Source organism: Diospyros lotus, chromosome 1 (assembly GCF_014633365.1).
Source record: "Diospyros lotus cultivar Yz01 chromosome 1, ASM1463336v1, whole genome shotgun sequence".
Classification (NCBI taxonomy): domain Eukaryota; kingdom Viridiplantae; phylum Streptophyta; class Magnoliopsida; order Ericales; family Ebenaceae; genus Diospyros; species Diospyros lotus.
The window spans coordinates 32717669-32733561 of record NC_068338.1 but is presented as its reverse complement, the minus strand read 5'-3'; the positions used below and the strand labels follow the sequence as shown (position 1 = coordinate 32733561).

Sequence of the window (15893 nt, the reverse complement as noted above, 5' to 3'; positions counted from 1 at the left end):
ATCACAAAATAACTTATACTAAATTTAACTCTATTAATACCGTTGTAGATTAATCTATCATGTAAAATAAAAAGTTTGATCATTACCTTAAAAGACTATATAAAAACAATATTAGATAAAGTTCACCCATCTCATTAGAATTCCAGTACTTCAAGATTTGGGTGTGTGTGTGTTTTTATCACTAATTTGCTTATACGAGCAAATTTTGAGAACATTAGTAAAATTATTTTGAAAAAGATCATAATTTTTTAATAAAAGTAAAAATAAGACTGCATAAAAAAAAATAATAATAATTCTTGCAAAGTGAAAACTTCTGTGCATTGGGAACATGTTTATGATTTTATCATAACTGATATTTCTTTAGGAAAATACTATTGGTACACCTTTGTGTATACCTTGGGCTACACAAAGATGTATCAATAACAAAAATATCCCTCTGAGGTGCATAGAGGCGCGTGAGGCGCATGGAGAGGCGCAAGGTATTTTTGTCATTAATACACCTTGTATAACTCAAAATGTACAAAAATGATGTACATGTAGCATGACTCATTTCTTTATAACCAAAATGGGGATGGCATTGAATTGCAAGCCAAACAAAAAAATACACCTCCCCTCAAGTCCCCAACAAACCTCTTACCAATATTCAACGTCTCAATGTCCTAACCAGCCTGGTGTTTCAAACATTGGATTAAACAAATGGAGACAGGGATATTTGGAAGTGAGTTTGTTAGCTTGTGGTCTAAACAGATGACATAAATACTAAAGTAAGTGGCACCTGTCAGGTGCCCTTCCGAGATTGATGCCCACATTGTTCAGCTAATGGTAACCAACCACCCCATGGATTTACCAAATTTTCCCCCAAAAATACAACATTTATTTTTGAACTGCAATCATTAGAACATTATGTTATGCCCCTGTCGATTTTCGAGACATTGTTAAATTTAAGTGTTTCTAAGGCAACTAAAACCCTTGAATGGACTTAACACTTGTGTTCATGATCTTGGCAGGAAAGTGATCTGCAAATTATGTTCATTTAACAATTAACAGAGCTATGACAGGATTTCTTCATTTAACAATTAACAGAGACAGTGGGTGCACCAACTCCATGTAGAGTGGACTAAGCTGCCTTCGATCTTTTCATTTCACTATTGACTCATAACCTGATCTCCTAAAAAGTCCTAAAACCTTTTTAATTTTCTTTATATGTTTCTATAACCTCCTTGTTGTACTACTACTATAAATAACGGGTCCATCACACAGTCTAATTCCCACACAGGATTTTAGATCAAGAAAGCTGAGAAAAGAGAGAATTCCTTCATGCATGGATGCTCAAAACTTGTGTGTCAAGCCTCGGACCAATTCCCTTTTCCTGGGACTTGTTTTTTCCCTTGCTCTAGTAGCTTCTTTTGCAAATGCAGAAATTCACTACCACCAATTTATCGTATGTATTGTTGTTGTTGTAGTTGTTATTGTTGTTATTGTTTTTAGCGATTTCAAGTTGGTTATAAGCAGGATCTTCGGTTGAAATAGGTACAAGAAACTCAACTGAAAAGGCTGTGCCAAACCCACAACAGGATCACTGTCAACGGGCAGTTTCCAGGACCAACATTGGAAGTACGAAATGGTGACACTGTTGTTGTCAATGTGCTAAACAGTGCCCGTTACAATGTCACCATCCACTGGTATCGACCCAACATAATCTTAATGAATACGTCCGCTACTTTTATGATGTACATACAAATTCACAATATCCGCGTTGCTAAACATGCATGCATCAATAGTACCCGAATCCAAGATGAGGCCTTGGTCATGCATATATTGACAACGGCCAAATTTGAACAGTCTTATGTGTAATTATCAGGCACGGAATTCATATATAGCCGGTAAGATTAAGACTTAGTGATTGTTGTATTGTTGTTGCGTCAGGCATGGAATTCGACAGATGCGGACTCCGTGGGCAGATGGCCCCGCGTATGTGACCCAGTGCCCAATCAAGCCAGGAGGAAGCTACACATATAGGTTCATAATTGAAGACCAGGAGGGAACACTGTGGTGGCATGCTCATAGCAGATGGCTTAGAGCTACTGTTTATGGAGCACTAATCATCTACCCTAAATTGGGCTCTCCATATCCCTTCCCAAAACCCAACCAAGAGATCCCAATTCTTCTCGGTAATCAATAACCACTCACGTCTCTCTCTCTCTCTCTCTCACCAATAAATTGACAATCTTACTTTCATTTGCTTAAGTGATATATGATAATTATGCTGATGGTGATACACAGGGGAATGGTGGAACAGAGACCCCATTAGTGTCCTTAAACAGGCGCTTTTCACAGGCGCAATACCTAATGTTTCTGATGCTTACACCATTAACGGCCAACCTGGTGATTTGTACAAATGTTCTGCTCAAGGTTGGAACACATTCCCTAATTGAAAGTAGTAACTCTTGCTTTATCAGGAAAGCAACTAAAATGAGTCTAAATGGCACACAGGTACTGTGAGATTTCATGTGGGTTCTGGGGACAGAATTCTGCTCAGAATCATCAACGCTGCACTCAATCAACAGCTCTTCTTTGCAGTAGCCAATCACAAGCTCACTGTAGTTGCTGCTGACGCCTCTTATGACAAGCCCTTCACAACCTCGGTCCTAATGTTGGGACCCGGCCAAACCACGGATGTCCTCCTTACTGCTGAGCAGGCACCAGGGCGCTACTACATGGCCGCTCGAGCCTATGCTACCGGACAAAACACTCCTTTTGACAACACCACCACCACTGCCATACTTGAATACAAATCATCCAACAAAGGGGCATCCTCGAGGCCAATCCTACCACCTTTACCAGCCTACAATGACACAGCCACCGTCACTGCATTCACAACCCAATTCAGAAGTCCTTACAGGGTCGAAGTCCCAACTAAGATCGATCACAACCTGTTTTTCACAGTGGGGCTAGGATTAGTCAACTGCACCCCGGGACCTCGGTGTCAGGGACCTAACAATACCCGCTTTGCAGCCAGCATGAACAATGTGTCTTTTGTTCTTCCAAGAAGGACCTCTTTACTCCAAGCCTACTACCAAAACATACCAGGTGTATTCACCACAGACTTCCCACCTGTTCCCCCAATACAATTCGATTACACAGGCAACGTACCCCGCGGATTGTGGCAGCCTACCTTCGGGACTAAGCTCTACAAGATGAAGTTTGGTTCCACAGTTCAAATTGTCTTACAAGATACAGCTATTGTCACCACAGAGGACCATCCCATCCATCTTCATGGGTACCATTTCTACGTTGTGGGACAAGGTTTTGGCAACTTTGATCCTAGAAAAGATGCTGCTTCATTTAACCTTATTGACCCACCACAAAGAAATACTATTGATGTCCCTGTTGGTGGATGGGCAGTCATCCGGTTTGTAGCTGATAATCCAGGTAATAAAATGACAACAGTATAACTACACTTTCATTTCTCCCATCTGTTTCAGGTCAAATTCAAACTTTTTAATTTCATTTATCCAATTCACTTACAGGAGTTTGGCTGATGCACTGCCACATAGATTCTCATCTAACCTGGGGTATGGCTATGTCATTCCTGGTTGAAAACGGCTTTGGGGAAATGGAGTCCATAGAACCTCCCCCAGCCGATCTACCTCCCTGCTAAAGATTATCAGCAGCACACAAGGGTTTTGGAACCAAGTAGTAGTTTCATTGGTACTTCCTAGAAACAACCTTTTACGTAAACCTTTTCCCTGTTTGGAACCTCTATTAGGGGAATTCATGCTAATAGTCATGAACAATAATTGTCTTTGTTGTCAATTAATCCAGTTTTCTGATTCTTCATTAAGAATTGGATTCACTGTCCGGTAGTTCAGTATTAAAGTAAGAGAGGAGAAGCTCTGCTTCTTTGAAGTTGTTTTGAATTTGTACCACCAGTTCACGTGTAACATTTATTTTGTGAGCATACTTCTTTTGGCAACGTCTATTCCATTTTATTTTCTGCTACTTTGTGCAAATTATTATTTGAACGTGGATTTACATTTTGGTCGTTTTTTTATTTAAGCACAACATAGAATGATGACCCAATTTAAACATTGAATTTTAAATCTATGACGTCCGATGCCTAAAGGAATTCCAATCAATCTATTACTAATTCACAGGACTCAAAATCTAATTAAAAAGATAAGCAATTTATGAAATGAGTAACAGAAAATTTGGGATATTCATGAATATATTTTTCTTTGGTTTAAATGTTTTGAGTCAAATCTGGATACCGTTTACAGTTGAGACTTCGGTCAGCAGATGCATACTACTGTTCTGATCTGAGTTCTCATTTTGCCTGATAATAGTGTGGCGTGGGTGCCATTAACCATGACAAAGAAGCTGTGGCCCAAACCAGAAGAGACAGGTTCCCTCGGTTCTCCTAGTCTGTTCCCAAAAGTCAATGTTGTCCTATGACTCTAATAGGTTGTGCCAACTGGAAATACTAATTCTAAGTAGCAGGTTTACATCCTGACCTGAGATTGGGAAGGCGGCCAACTATTTGGCTGAACCAAGTTGGGTCAACTGCTTGATAAACGTACTAAGATTTGATTTTTATGCTAAAGCTAGAATTCGATATCAACAATGGCTGTGTGCTTCCCTTAAACAAGTAATGAATCATATCTGGCCACATTGATTCTGTGCTAAACAGGAAATATGATTCACACAGATAATAATTACAAAAAGGTGTCCCCTTCGCAGGGTCTAGAAGGATTATAAATGATTTTAAACCTGGGAAGTCCAAAACTCTCTTTACATGCAGAGAGACTCTTTTCGTGAATTAAATTCACATCCACAGTCGCACGCATACCAATTTTTTAAGTCTGAATTTCATTTTCACAAGGCTGCCTCAATTGAAATGCGAGAAAAATTCAAATACCTAGCAATTTGTAAAGAAGCATGACCAAAGAAAAAACCAACAATTGCTTATCAGTGCATGTCAGCCTCATAGAACACTATCAACAGTATGGGAGAAGTATGATACAAGCAAACCTGTGGTTTAACTGGTCATGACAATGCACCAGGTTCCCTCCAAACCCATGAAAAATCTTTGTTTATTGTCCGGAAATACACGTATAAGCAGGAAAGGGGGGTTATCTACACCCTAAGAATGGACTAGCTAGTAACATAATTTTCATTTGTTTAACAACTGATAAAGCTAGTGGGTGCACCAATCCTCCTTACTGTTGGAAAGTTGCCAAAGATTTGCAATTTCCCTGTTGACCCATAACCTACTTTGCCCAAAAAAGCCAAAAGCTCCCTCAATTTCTATTGTTGCTAAGGTCCTTATTCCCTCCTAATCACCCTATAACAACTGCACAATCACAAAGCCCAACGGCAACAGTAGGCAAAAATTTCACTCAGGCTTGAGGAAAGAAAATAGATAATGAAGGATTCAAAATTCTGTCTCAACCTCTGGTGCAATGTCCTCTTCCTCATCCTCCTCGTTACATTCACAAATGCAGAAACTCACTACCATGAATTTGTCGTATGTCTTCTTTTCTTCTTCTGTGATCAACTAGAGTTGGATACTAGTTAACACTCATTTTGATGTTAAAAATAGGTTCAAGCAACAGCTGTGAAAAGGCTATGCCGAACCCAGAACATAATCACTGTGAATGGGCAATATCCAGGGCCAACACTGGAAGTACGAAATGGAGATACTCTTGTTGTCAAAGTCATAAACAGTGCCCAGTATAATGCCACCATCCACTGGTACTCAAACTCACAGCTTTATGCCGAGTCCATTCTTAACTTGTTGCCTAGATTACATAGTGAAGAGTTCATAGTTAACTACAACTCGGTAATTTGATTAACTGTTAATTAGGCATGGTATAAGACAGATGGGAACACCATGGGCAGACGGGCCCGAGTATGTGACTCAGTGCCCAATCCAGCCAGGTGCAGCTTACACATACCATTTCACTGTCAAAAACCAGGAGGGTACACTATGGTGGCATGCTCATAGCAGATGGCTCAGAGCAACTGTCTTCGGAGCACTTATCATCTACCCTAAGTTGGGTGTTTCATACCCATTCCCACAGCCAACGACTGAGATCCCCATTCTTCTTGGTAAGTATTATCTCTTTTTCTACTTTCAATAGCCCAAGTAAATGATGATGATGTGGTGATGAACAGGTGAATGGTGGAACAGCGACCCCATGGATGTGCTACGCCAGGCACTATTTACAGGTGCAGCTCCAAATGTTTCTGATGCATACACTATAAATGGTCAACCTGGAGATCTATATCGGTGTTCGAACAGAGGTTTGCCTTTGCCCTAGAGTTCATCACTAGTCTCAATACTGATAAGTAACACCTTTAGTTATTCTATCTGAAACTCTAAATGAGAATGAAGACAAACAATATTATGAACTGACTGACTTGAAACTAAAAACAACGCAGATACGACAAAATTTTTTGTGGATTCTGGTGACATAATTCTTCTTAGAATCATTAATGCTGCACTCAATCAACAGCTATTCTTCACAGTAGCCAACCACAAACTCACTGTTGTTGGAGCTGATGCTGCCTACACCATGCCCTTCACCACCAGAACTCTCATGCTGGGACCTGGCCAGACAACTAATGTGCTCCTCACTGCCGATCAGACACCAGGACGCTACTACATTGCAGCACGTGCCTATGCCAGTGCCCGCAATGCACAATTTGACAATACCACCGCAACTGCCATCCTTGAATACAAATCTGCCCTTTGCAGTGCTAGGAAAGGGTTTCTGTCAAAACCAACATTACCACAACTACCAGCCTACAATGATACAGCCACTGTGGCTGCATTCACAACCCAGTTCAGGAGTCCTTCAAATGTGAAAGTGCCCATTGAGATCGACGAGGACCTTTTTTTAACAGTGGGATTAGGGTTTGTCAACTGCAACCCAGGGCCTCAATGTCAAGGGCCAAATAACACCCGTTTTGCCGCCAGCATGAACAATGTTTCTTTTGTACTCCCAAGCACCACCTCCTTACTTCAAGCTTACTATCAAGGCATACCTGGTGTCTTCACCACAGATTTCCCAGCTGTTCCACCCATAAAGTTTGACTACACAGGCAGTGTAAGCCGAGCATTGTGGCAACCTACTTTTGGCACAAAACTCTATAGATTGAAGTTTGGTTCAAGAGTGCAAATCGTGCTACAAGATACAGCTATCTTCTCAACAGAGGACCATCCCATACATCTTCATGGGTACCATTTCTATGTCATTGCACAAGGCTTTGGTAACTATGACTCTGGACAAGAAACAGCAAACTTTAACCTCATTGATCCACCAAAAAGGAATACCATTGATGTTCCTGCTGGTGGATGGGCAGTAATCAGATTTGTGGCTGATAATCCAGGTAATACAATTATAAATGACATGGTGATTTCCATATTTTTCACTAGTTGTGGACAGCCTTGTACAGCAATTAAACTTTTGCCGGGTGTAAAACAGGAGCTTGGCTGATGCACTGTCACATAGATTCGCATCTCACATGGGGACTGGCCACAGTATTCTTGGTTGAAAATGGAGCTGGACAATTGCAGTCCATAGAATCCCCTCCAGCAGATCTGCCCCCATGCTAAAATGAACTTCACCCAACAGATGGATATGCAAATGAAGTTATCTCTTGATCTAATTTGACAGATTACTTCCCGCATTTAATGTTAGAATATTTTCGGCTATGCTCTAGTTCAGATCTTAAGTAGGATTTAACAAGCAGAATCTCAATTCTTCCGTTAATTGCTAGATTTTCCAGCCAAGAAAAGAGTTTGATTTGTTAAATCCATATGAAGTCACTTCTATTTCATTGAAGCATTCTACTACTTGTTAAAGCATAATAAATAGTTCAGTTTGCCATTTACTTAAAAATAGTTTAGTTCCCACTTCCTATTATTCCCCCTGTTACTTTCTCCCAAACCAAAACTTGAGGGAAGAGATCAAAACCTCAAATGGAAGTCTGTACACTAGGTACAAAATTAACTTAAAAAAAGGGCAATTTAAGAATGTCTAAATGTTCACCTGAGCAGGAATACCTAATGAACCACACCAAACAATATCTGGTTACATGAAGCTGTAAATTTGAGCTCAAGCTTACCTCAAATAGCCTTGAACAGGCTTGGTGCAAGTACTACCCAATGCTTAATCAAAAGCCCATGAAAGTCAAATTGCTTCCAGATTCCCACCAATTCCACATACCAGTGGTACACACCCTAGCAGGGTGGAATCAATCTCATCAAAAGACTTCATGGCACATGTAACTACCTCAATTCCTACCATATGAATATTTTTATCAAGGCATCAGTTGCATTATAAAAAAAAATTAAGAACTTAAATGTGAGTACAAGCATAATACAGTTGAGACTAGCATCATGCTGGGCTTGTTATGCAACATTGCAAAAACTAGATTTCAATGTTAACTTCCTTCGTAGAACCCAAAAAAAAATAATAAAATGAGATGAACTCTAAGTTTTAAAGCATCCATGTCTGTTAATACAAACAACAGTGATTGGGCTGCCATAATGCCACACTATTTGCTTCAAAAAGAGAATGGGATATATTGAAACTAAGAGGAACCTGCCACACAAAAAAAAAGCAGACAACTGCTACAGGCCTCGAACTGGTAATGGCAAGAATTAAATTTGAAAGTCCTGAAGGAGAAAATTGGATATTGAATACTGAAGTTGAACTAAAATGATGGATTCAGGTACAGGTAAGTACATAAAAGCACACAAAGGGCATTGCTGGCATAAGCATTTCTCTATAGTGGGTATAATTCAAGCACAAAAATGTGATGTCTATATCATTTCAAAATAAAAAAAGAAACAAAAATTATCAAGGAATAAAAGTTTCCGTAACTACAAGAGAGAAAGGTCCAAATTTTGGCTGACCAGGCCTTTCAGGCAACAAATTTTAGGCAGCGTGTATCGCTGTGTATATTTTGGCATCGGATGGCACAAAAACGCATCCCACATCTAACACATGTATAGTTAGCAGTAAATCCACAAACAGTGCAGAAATGGCGACGTGAGGTGGAGCTTGGGGGGCCCACTGCTGCTCGCAAATAGGAGGGCACATGAGGAGGTAAAGATTCCAGGTTTGCCTGTTTTAAGGAAAGCAACAAGAAAAAATATCAGTTCATCCAGCCACAAAAGGAAATTTGAATCAAAAAGGACAAATTCAGCATCAGCGTTTCCATTTTTACCTCACGCAGAAGATCCAGGAATGTTCTAGGGGCCTTCCTAGCATTCTCAAGTGCTTTTGCCTGACGAGTTTTACGTTTTGTGCTTTTTGACAGCCTCTTTGCAGACACTGGAAACAGAATCATCCCCCCCCCCCAAAAAAAAAAAAGAAACAAAGATTGTGCGAAGATGTAAAAAAAGGAACTCCACAAGTAAACTGCTAGTATTGATAACATTCTCTTCACTGAAAGAGAGAACAAGAGAGATTAAGTATAGCTTCAGTATGTTTACATATATAATAGAGAATTCAATTGCGAATCATGTCATTGAAAGTGGAGAGTTGAAAATTAACTAACTATGAGAATGATAAATCAGGTAATGTCTCATGAATAGATTAAGTTCATGCATTTCTCTGTACATCGTGATCTCTGCAGTTCTAGCTTATTTGAGTTTATCAAAATTTTAAGCACATTTGAATTGAAAGAGACAGATCCAGCCAGTTGTTCTTAAAAGATGGAAGACATCTGTCAAAATGAAAGCATGGCATATTGGAATTTCGAGAGACCGAAACAAATCACAAATTCAAGTCAAAATTGGGTTAGGAGCTTCCAAAAGAAAAGAAAGGGGGCAGTTTTTTTAGAAGTGGATGGTCAGTTTTCAAAAATTATGTTGAAAGGTATGATTCAGATATGGCGTATATTGGGAGAATATGTTTTCTACATTTGATAGCTCTATCACCATAGTTGAACCAGTATGATAGTTTCACCTGGAAGCAGATTTGGAGTTGGAAGACCCTTCACTGGGTAGCATTTTTATCCCCATGAATCCAACATCACTTGCGCAAGAAAATCTGGTGGTTGCATACTGGCGATTTGTGTGCAAGAAATATGATGACTCAGCAGATTATTTACTTCTCCACCGCCTGATCGCAGAGTGGAAGTGCAAAATCTTTTCTTTTCTTTTTTATTCTATTTTTATATCAGAAGATTCTGGCTTTGCTACTGGCTTGACATTCACTTGCCGTAGGCATTGCCTAAGCAGGGATCAGACCTGGAGATGGTCAGTCTCTCCTTTTTCCAGTGCCATATGGGGCTTGTGACACAAAAAAGAACTATAACCTCGAAGGCATGGTGAATTCAAGTCATTGTTCAATGGAAATTATCCACCTATACCTTTCCTATGGATAAAGGAGGATATTCCTTTAGCATTGCTTCTTTTGCCATTTTCTCGATGAACTATGTATCATTTTAGATGCATAGTCTTCTGTTATGTTTCTTCCTTAGACAGAGGGGTCAGGTTCCCTATTTATATTATCCTTTCTTATCCTAAAACAAAAATAGAAACAAAGTAAAAAAAAAAAGACGAAAATTTGAATTTCGAAACAGACCTTGATCGTCGTCATCGTCAAGAGAAGCATCGTCGTCATCATTAATCTCAACCATCTCGACTCCTGCATAGTCACTCTCCAAAGCTTCCAGACGAGCAAGAGCCGCCTGAAACCATCACATTTCCAAAAGGCATTTGACTTAGGGTTTAAGAGAAAACCCAAGCCTCCAACTCCATTGCCCTAATTGAAGGAATACTGACAGACCTGGGTCCGATTGTCAGTGCTGGCGAGGGCAGCGGCCATTTTAGGAGCAACCTTGCGTGTTCGGGTCGACATCCGACGAACGGAATTGGAAACGTCCTCGTCCATTGTTGCTTAAAAAGGGGCTCGAATTGGAAGAAAAGGCTTCGAAGTCCACCTGCAAATAAGAAGAAAAAAACTTGCAGACGAAGGAGAAGCAGAAAGAAGAATGAAGGACATAGAAGGTACCGCCGTACCGGGAAGTTAATAAGAGTTCCAAGTAGTGGCGGCGACGGTGGTCGGCGCACGCAGGGAGAAATCGAAATTACCGCAGAGTAGGCAATTTTAACTCCGTCGGGGCTCCCCTGGCTCTGACGCGGTTGAGGGGAATGGTAAAAGTGTTATATTTCAATTTTATTTTATTTTAAAAAATAAGATGAGAATGATTCGGGAAAAAAAAAAAAATCGTATTTTCTAGATCTTTAAATTAATAATAAAAAATTATTTTAATAGGATAATTTTTGGTAAAACAAAGACTAAATAGGTTTAACAGCAGGAATTGACTAAAACCTTCCTCCTATACACTACTACTATGCTCCTACGTCATTTTTTAATGATCATATCAATATCATAGAGGAAAATGCATGCTTTGTAAGTTAAAACATATAAAATGAAAACTACTTAATTAAATGTTTTAACTTTGAGGTTACATGAATTTTAAATAGCATTTTCGGTCACGTGATTTCATATTAGACCGAAAAGGATACCATATGATAAGAAATACAAATAAAAAATAATATTTTTTAAAAATTAAAAATTTAATTTTTAATAAAAAAAATTATTCAATTAAATATAAATATAAATGTTATCATTTATTCAACTAAATATATATAAATACAAATTATTTTTATTTCTAACATATTTGCCTAGACAACAGAGATGGAATTAATGTTTCTATGGCTAACCTGGTCATAAAATATAAATGTGTTTATAATATTACAAAATAACTAAAAATATTTTTAAAATTATAAAAATAGTCAAAAAATAATTTTTTAACGTTACATTTTAAGGTAAAAATAATTTCAAAAACAATAAAATAACACCGTTTCAAATTTTTCATGCTTTGAAGACTATATTTGATTGGGGCTGGTCTTCAAAATATTTTTTTTGAGAGGCGTCCATTTTGAATATTTTATTTTTGTATTAATTAATTTATGAAAAAATTTATTTGTACAAATAATTAGATTATCGAAAGAATGATCAAGGACACCAAAATATAAAAATATTCTCACTTAATTTATCGTTGCCATCTCTAGATGAAGCCTGATCGGCCTTTATGATTGATGAAACCTAATGATTGATAATGAAATATGATCTATGAAATCTGATCAGATTTTATTGTCGAAAAAAATTAAATTAAATTATTAGATTTATATGTCTTATGCGTACATATATTACGGTCCTTAATTTATTATCAAATATTGATAAACTATTCATCAACAACACTTTTTCACAAGAGAAGGACGAAGTGGTCGGATAAATAATATGTTATATTAATTTGATGAATTATAAATTTAATTCTCATTATATATAAAGAATAAAAATTTAACTTACGATTTATCTTCTCTAATTATAATTAAGAAGAACACGAGAGAATAGCAAATTACGCAAAGCAAGTCAAAATTTCTATTTAACTTTAGTGAATATAAGTAAGGTAAAATATGAGCAATATATATTATTTATCAATTCCTAGCACTATTACGTACACCGAAACATTGCTAGAAAACCAGCTGAACCACCCACTTACCGTAAAACCTGCTGCTGAACCACTAACACAGACGCATTACTGCTTTGATCTACGGCCGCAATGTAATCTCCGATCACTCCAAGCTCATGGTTCTGGCTCCAATCCGACAACCCGCTTAACAACACCGGGTTAATCCCATTCTTCCTCCCCACAATCCAAAGATCGAAGTAACGGTTATTGTTCATGGCCCGAATTGCACCCACAGTATCCGCCCCGTTCCTCACCACCACCTCTTTGTAAATCACCTGCTCGTTCGCCTCGTTCTTCATCCAGAACCACGTCACCAGCCCATCGTCCAGCTTCTTCTCCATCTCGTCGTCGCCTTCGCCGTTTTGAGAAAGGAAGCGGATCGCTGTGAGCCAAACATCCGGGTTCCCCGCCATTCGATCCGCGTAGGCCAGCGCCTCCCGGCAGTCCGACCCGCCCAAGAAAAGCACCGCGAAATGGTGCTGCGCCGCCGCCGTCCGCGGCGTGGGGAAGTTGACGTGGCGGCTCTGGAAAGCGCCCTTGTCGACGAGAATCCCGACAGAGCACGGCGCGTGGGCTAAAACGTTGGAGTTCACGGCCTGCAGACCGCCGTAATCCATTACTTCAGTTCGGCCGTCCCAGTCTTCCTTCTTGAACGGCAGGATTATGAGGACGGCTTTCTTTTTCAGCGCCAGCCGGCAGATGTCGTGAAACATGGCCCGAGCCGGCGTGATAGCTCTGAACAGCTGGAACTGAACGTGCTCGCCTCTGGAAGCTTGGAAAAAAGTTAACGCATGGTGGATTGGGTTGAAGCTGGCTTGCTCGGAGGAATGGGCCGGGCTCTGGAGGTCGATGAAGACCGGGGTGGCGCGGCCGGCGAGCTCGATGAGATGGAGGGCGTAGAGGGTGAAGGGGCTGTTGACCGTCGGGTTGGAAACATCGAGAAGATTGATGAATCCGGCAACGCTTTCTTGGTCGTGGACGCAGGCGACTATGTGGAGCTCGGCGTTTGGTGGGGTGTATTGTATCGCTCTTCGCTTGTTAATCATATATGGCCGGGTTGGATCGTTCAGGATGCTGATCAGAGGGGTGGCGATTCCGGTCATCATTACCGCCAACAGCACCAGCACTGTAAAAGATGGCACCTCTATGATCTGTACTGGGTACATTTCCAAATACAAAATATATCACAATTAAGAAAGAAGGAAGATGGCATTTTTATTAAATTTTTATACAATGAAATCTTTAAATTATAGATAATTTTGTGGGTCTTCTTATTTTCAATTAATGCATAATCGTTGATAAGCTATGTTTTTGTGAATAAAAAGTATACATTTTTGTAGAAAACCTATTTATTTTAGTACATATATACCCACCTAATTTTCCATATATATGATGATATGAATATGAAAAATTTTCTGGGCTGAGACTGAGAGTACCTTTAGATCCATCCAGTGCATGAAAACGAGGAGCTCTACTTGGCCTCTTAAGCTCATTATAAGGCCAAGAGTGATTCCATCCCTGATCGGGATTTCAAAGTACCGAGAAACCAGCGTGGTTGTAACAACTTTAGCTAAATAAGCTGCCACAGCCATGGCCAGTATCGGCAGCAAGCTCGACCAGTGCCCCGGCAACGTGAAAACATCTGTATACATTCCCACAAACGCATACGAAAATGGCATCAGGAGCTCCGTTATGAATGTCTCCGTCCTCTCCACCAGTGTAGCTCCGAGCGGCGGCCCGTCCGGCACCGCCAGCCCCAGCCACAACGGCCCATTAACCAGCGATACGCCTGTGATATCGCTTATGAACGCGACCACCATCACGCTCACCAATATGGAGACCACGTAGGCTTGCTCCACCGGCTTCCCTTCCGGCGTGGTTCGAACAATCCAGTTCATCGCCGCCCGGAGGCCGCCGATGAGGCCGAGGATTCCGACCATAGAGAGCACCACCCACAGGCCGTGGTGGGCTTCGGCTTCCGACCCTCTGGCGGCCTCAAACGCTATCAGGAAAGTGATTCCGATTAAGTCGCTTGCCATTACCGTTGACAAGGCCAGTTGGCCGACGTCGGAGCCTAGAAGGTTGAGCTCTTTAATAACCTGGTACAGAACTGGGAACGAGGTTATGGCGAAAGCGGAAGCCAGGCCGCCGATCACGTGGACTCTTTTCAAGGCTTTGTCTAAGGACTTCCATATATCAATGGCGATGGATAGGACGACGAACAAAGGAACCGCTATGCCGAATCCCACTGTGTACCATTGTTTCTTCCCCGTTTTCTTTAGGATTGAGAGGTCCATTTTCACGCCGGCCAAGAAGAGGAAGTACAGGAAGCCGATCAAGCCGATGTTCTTGAAGACATGCGTGGCGTTATCCGGGAAGACATACTTGGCGAACGCCTCGTTCCGGCCGAGGACCGACGGTCCGATGATTATACCACCCTTCGGAAACATAAGATTAGCTAATTAGAAAAAACTAGGTTTCAATATTCATAATCTCAATTTATACATGTATAAAAACAGAAGAAGAGAGATAATGATATGAAACTCACGAGGATCTCGGAGACGATTCTGGGTTGTCTGAGAGGTCTGAGAAGGAAGCGAAGGGTGCAGGTGACGAGGACGATGATGGAAAGCTCGATTAACAGAAGCGTGAAAGAGTAATTTAAAGGGTTAACTGCATAGAAAATGCCCGGTGAATGAGCTTTCTGGATTTCCCGGCAGATGAACGGGGCCTCGTCGATTTTGTCCGAATCGCCGCTAACTTTGAACATGGCCGGAAAGCCTTTCAGGGGAAGTGCAATTGATCATCTAGCCTTGCGGGAATGGGAAACCCTAACCATGCAAAGGTGTAACTGATGAGGGAAAGCTCCCAACAATTCAGTGAACGGACCTGCGTTAAAATGGGCTAATACAAGCTTAATCACTCTTTTTAATTTTCATGTGGCCGCCCATTTAATTAGTTGGGTCATATGTATCATCACCACATAATAATGCGACACAAAATGACATAAGGCCCTGTTTGGCTTTTTGTGAAGAGACAGAAAAGTGTTTCTTTGTGTTATTCCGCCAAAATTACAAAACTTGTTTTTCCTTCCAGCATATACATATAAACTATTTGGAACTTGAAACAAATTAAACCAGAGTATAAAAATTAATTATTTTTCGATATATATATTTAACCCTTTAAATTACACGTACCAAACAGTTATAAACCAAGTATATAACCACTTTTTTCTCAAACATTAACCAGCCACGTAAAACACTAAAAGGGAAAGTGTAGTGTGTTTCCGGCACGGCAATGACCAATTACAAACACACACACTACCTAACACT

At 40.3% G+C, this 15893-nt stretch overlaps 4 protein-coding genes across 6 annotated transcripts; 2 read left to right on the top strand and 2 right to left on the bottom strand.

The window, feature by feature from the left end:
- Positions 1–1261: 1261 nt before the first annotated feature.
- Positions 1262–3976, top strand: LOC127797118 (laccase-13-like). Its single transcript, XM_052329681.1, has 6 exons — positions 1262–1441; positions 1531–1682; positions 1927–2171; positions 2284–2412; positions 2494–3432; positions 3531–3976. Exons 1-6 carry the CDS (start codon positions 1322–1324, stop codon positions 3659–3661), a joined length of 1716 nt encoding a protein of 571 aa, XP_052185641.1. The 5' UTR covers positions 1262–1321; the 3' UTR covers positions 3662–3976.
- Positions 3977–5228: 1252 nt separating this feature from the next.
- LOC127791067 (laccase-13-like) lies at positions 5229–7888 on the top strand. Of its 2 annotated transcripts, none has more exons than XM_052320821.1 (6): positions 5229–5527; positions 5603–5754; positions 5867–6111; positions 6178–6306; positions 6532–7395; positions 7491–7888. In XM_052320821.1, exons 1-6 carry the CDS (start codon positions 5426–5428, stop codon positions 7619–7621), a joined length of 1623 nt encoding a protein of 540 aa, XP_052176781.1. In that variant the 5' UTR covers positions 5229–5425; the 3' UTR covers positions 7622–7888. The 2 variants fall into 2 exon arrangements, with proteins under 2 accessions (XP_052176781.1, XP_052176774.1); XM_052320814.1 differs by having other exon boundaries at positions 6445–7395.
- Positions 7889–8811: 923 nt separating this feature from the next.
- LOC127791054 (SWR1 complex subunit 6) lies at positions 8812–11170 on the bottom strand. 2 transcript variants are annotated; one of them, XM_052320795.1, is made up of 5 exons: positions 11042–11170; positions 10809–10962; positions 10605–10710; positions 9241–9461; positions 8812–9138 (listed from the first exon to the last, which is right to left on the bottom strand). In XM_052320795.1, exons 2-5 carry the CDS (start codon positions 10911–10913, stop codon positions 8935–8937), a joined length of 636 nt encoding a protein of 211 aa, XP_052176755.1. In that variant the 5' UTR covers positions 10914–10962; positions 11042–11170; the 3' UTR covers positions 8812–8934. The 2 variants fall into 2 exon arrangements, with proteins under 2 accessions (XP_052176755.1, XP_052176763.1); XM_052320803.1 differs by having other exon boundaries at positions 9241–9347.
- A 1345-nt stretch (positions 11171–12515) lies between these two features.
- On the bottom strand, positions 12516–15431 carry LOC127786559 (cation/H(+) antiporter 24). Its single transcript, XM_052314035.1, has 3 exons — positions 15110–15431; positions 13998–14999; positions 12516–13712 (listed from the first exon to the last, which is right to left on the bottom strand). The coding sequence occupies exons 1-3, from the start codon at positions 15329–15331 to the stop codon at positions 12588–12590; spliced, it is 2349 nt and encodes a 782-aa protein (XP_052169995.1). The 5' UTR covers positions 15332–15431; the 3' UTR covers positions 12516–12587.
- Positions 15432–15893: the final 462 nt, after the last annotated feature.

Coding starts and splice junctions, on each gene's coding strand:
- LOC127797118 (XM_052329681.1), top strand. CDS start 1,322: ATGGATGCTCAAAACTTGTGTGTCAAGCCTCGGACCAATTCCCTTTTC. Junction 2,413..2,493: donor GTACAAATGTTCTGCTCAAG/GTTGGAACACAT, acceptor AATGGCACACAG/GTACTGTGAGATTTCATGTG. Junction 3,433..3,530: donor GTTTGTAGCTGATAATCCAG/GTAATAAAATGA, acceptor ATTCACTTACAG/GAGTTTGGCTGATGCACTGC.
- LOC127791067 (XM_052320814.1), top strand. CDS start 5,426: ATGAAGGATTCAAAATTCTGTCTCAACCTCTGGTGCAATGTCCTCTTC. Junction 6,307..6,444: donor ATATCGGTGTTCGAACAGAG/GTTTGCCTTTGC, acceptor AAAACAACGCAG/ATACGACAAAATTTTTTGTG. Junction 7,396..7,490: donor ATTTGTGGCTGATAATCCAG/GTAATACAATTA, acceptor GGTGTAAAACAG/GAGCTTGGCTGATGCACTGT.
- LOC127791054 (XM_052320795.1), bottom strand. CDS start 10,913: ATGGACGAGGACGTTTCCAATTCCGTTCGTCGGATGTCGACCCGAACA. Junction 10,711..10,808: donor GCACTGACAATCGGACCCAG/GTCTGTCAGTAT, acceptor TGATGGTTTCAG/GCGGCTCTTGCTCGTCTGGA. Junction 9,139..9,240: donor TCCTGGATCTTCTGCGTGAG/GTAAAAATGGAA, acceptor TCCTTAAAACAG/GCAAACCTGGAATCTTTACC.
- LOC127786559 (XM_052314035.1), bottom strand. CDS start 15,331: ATGTTCAAAGTTAGCGGCGATTCGGACAAAATCGACGAGGCCCCGTTC. Junction 15,000..15,109: donor GAATCGTCTCCGAGATCCTC/GTGAGTTTCATA, acceptor ATGTTTCCGAAG/GGTGGTATAATCATCGGACC. Junction 13,713..13,997: donor TGCACTGGATGGATCTAAAG/GTACTCTCAGTC, acceptor TACCCAGTACAG/ATCATAGAGGTGCCATCTTT.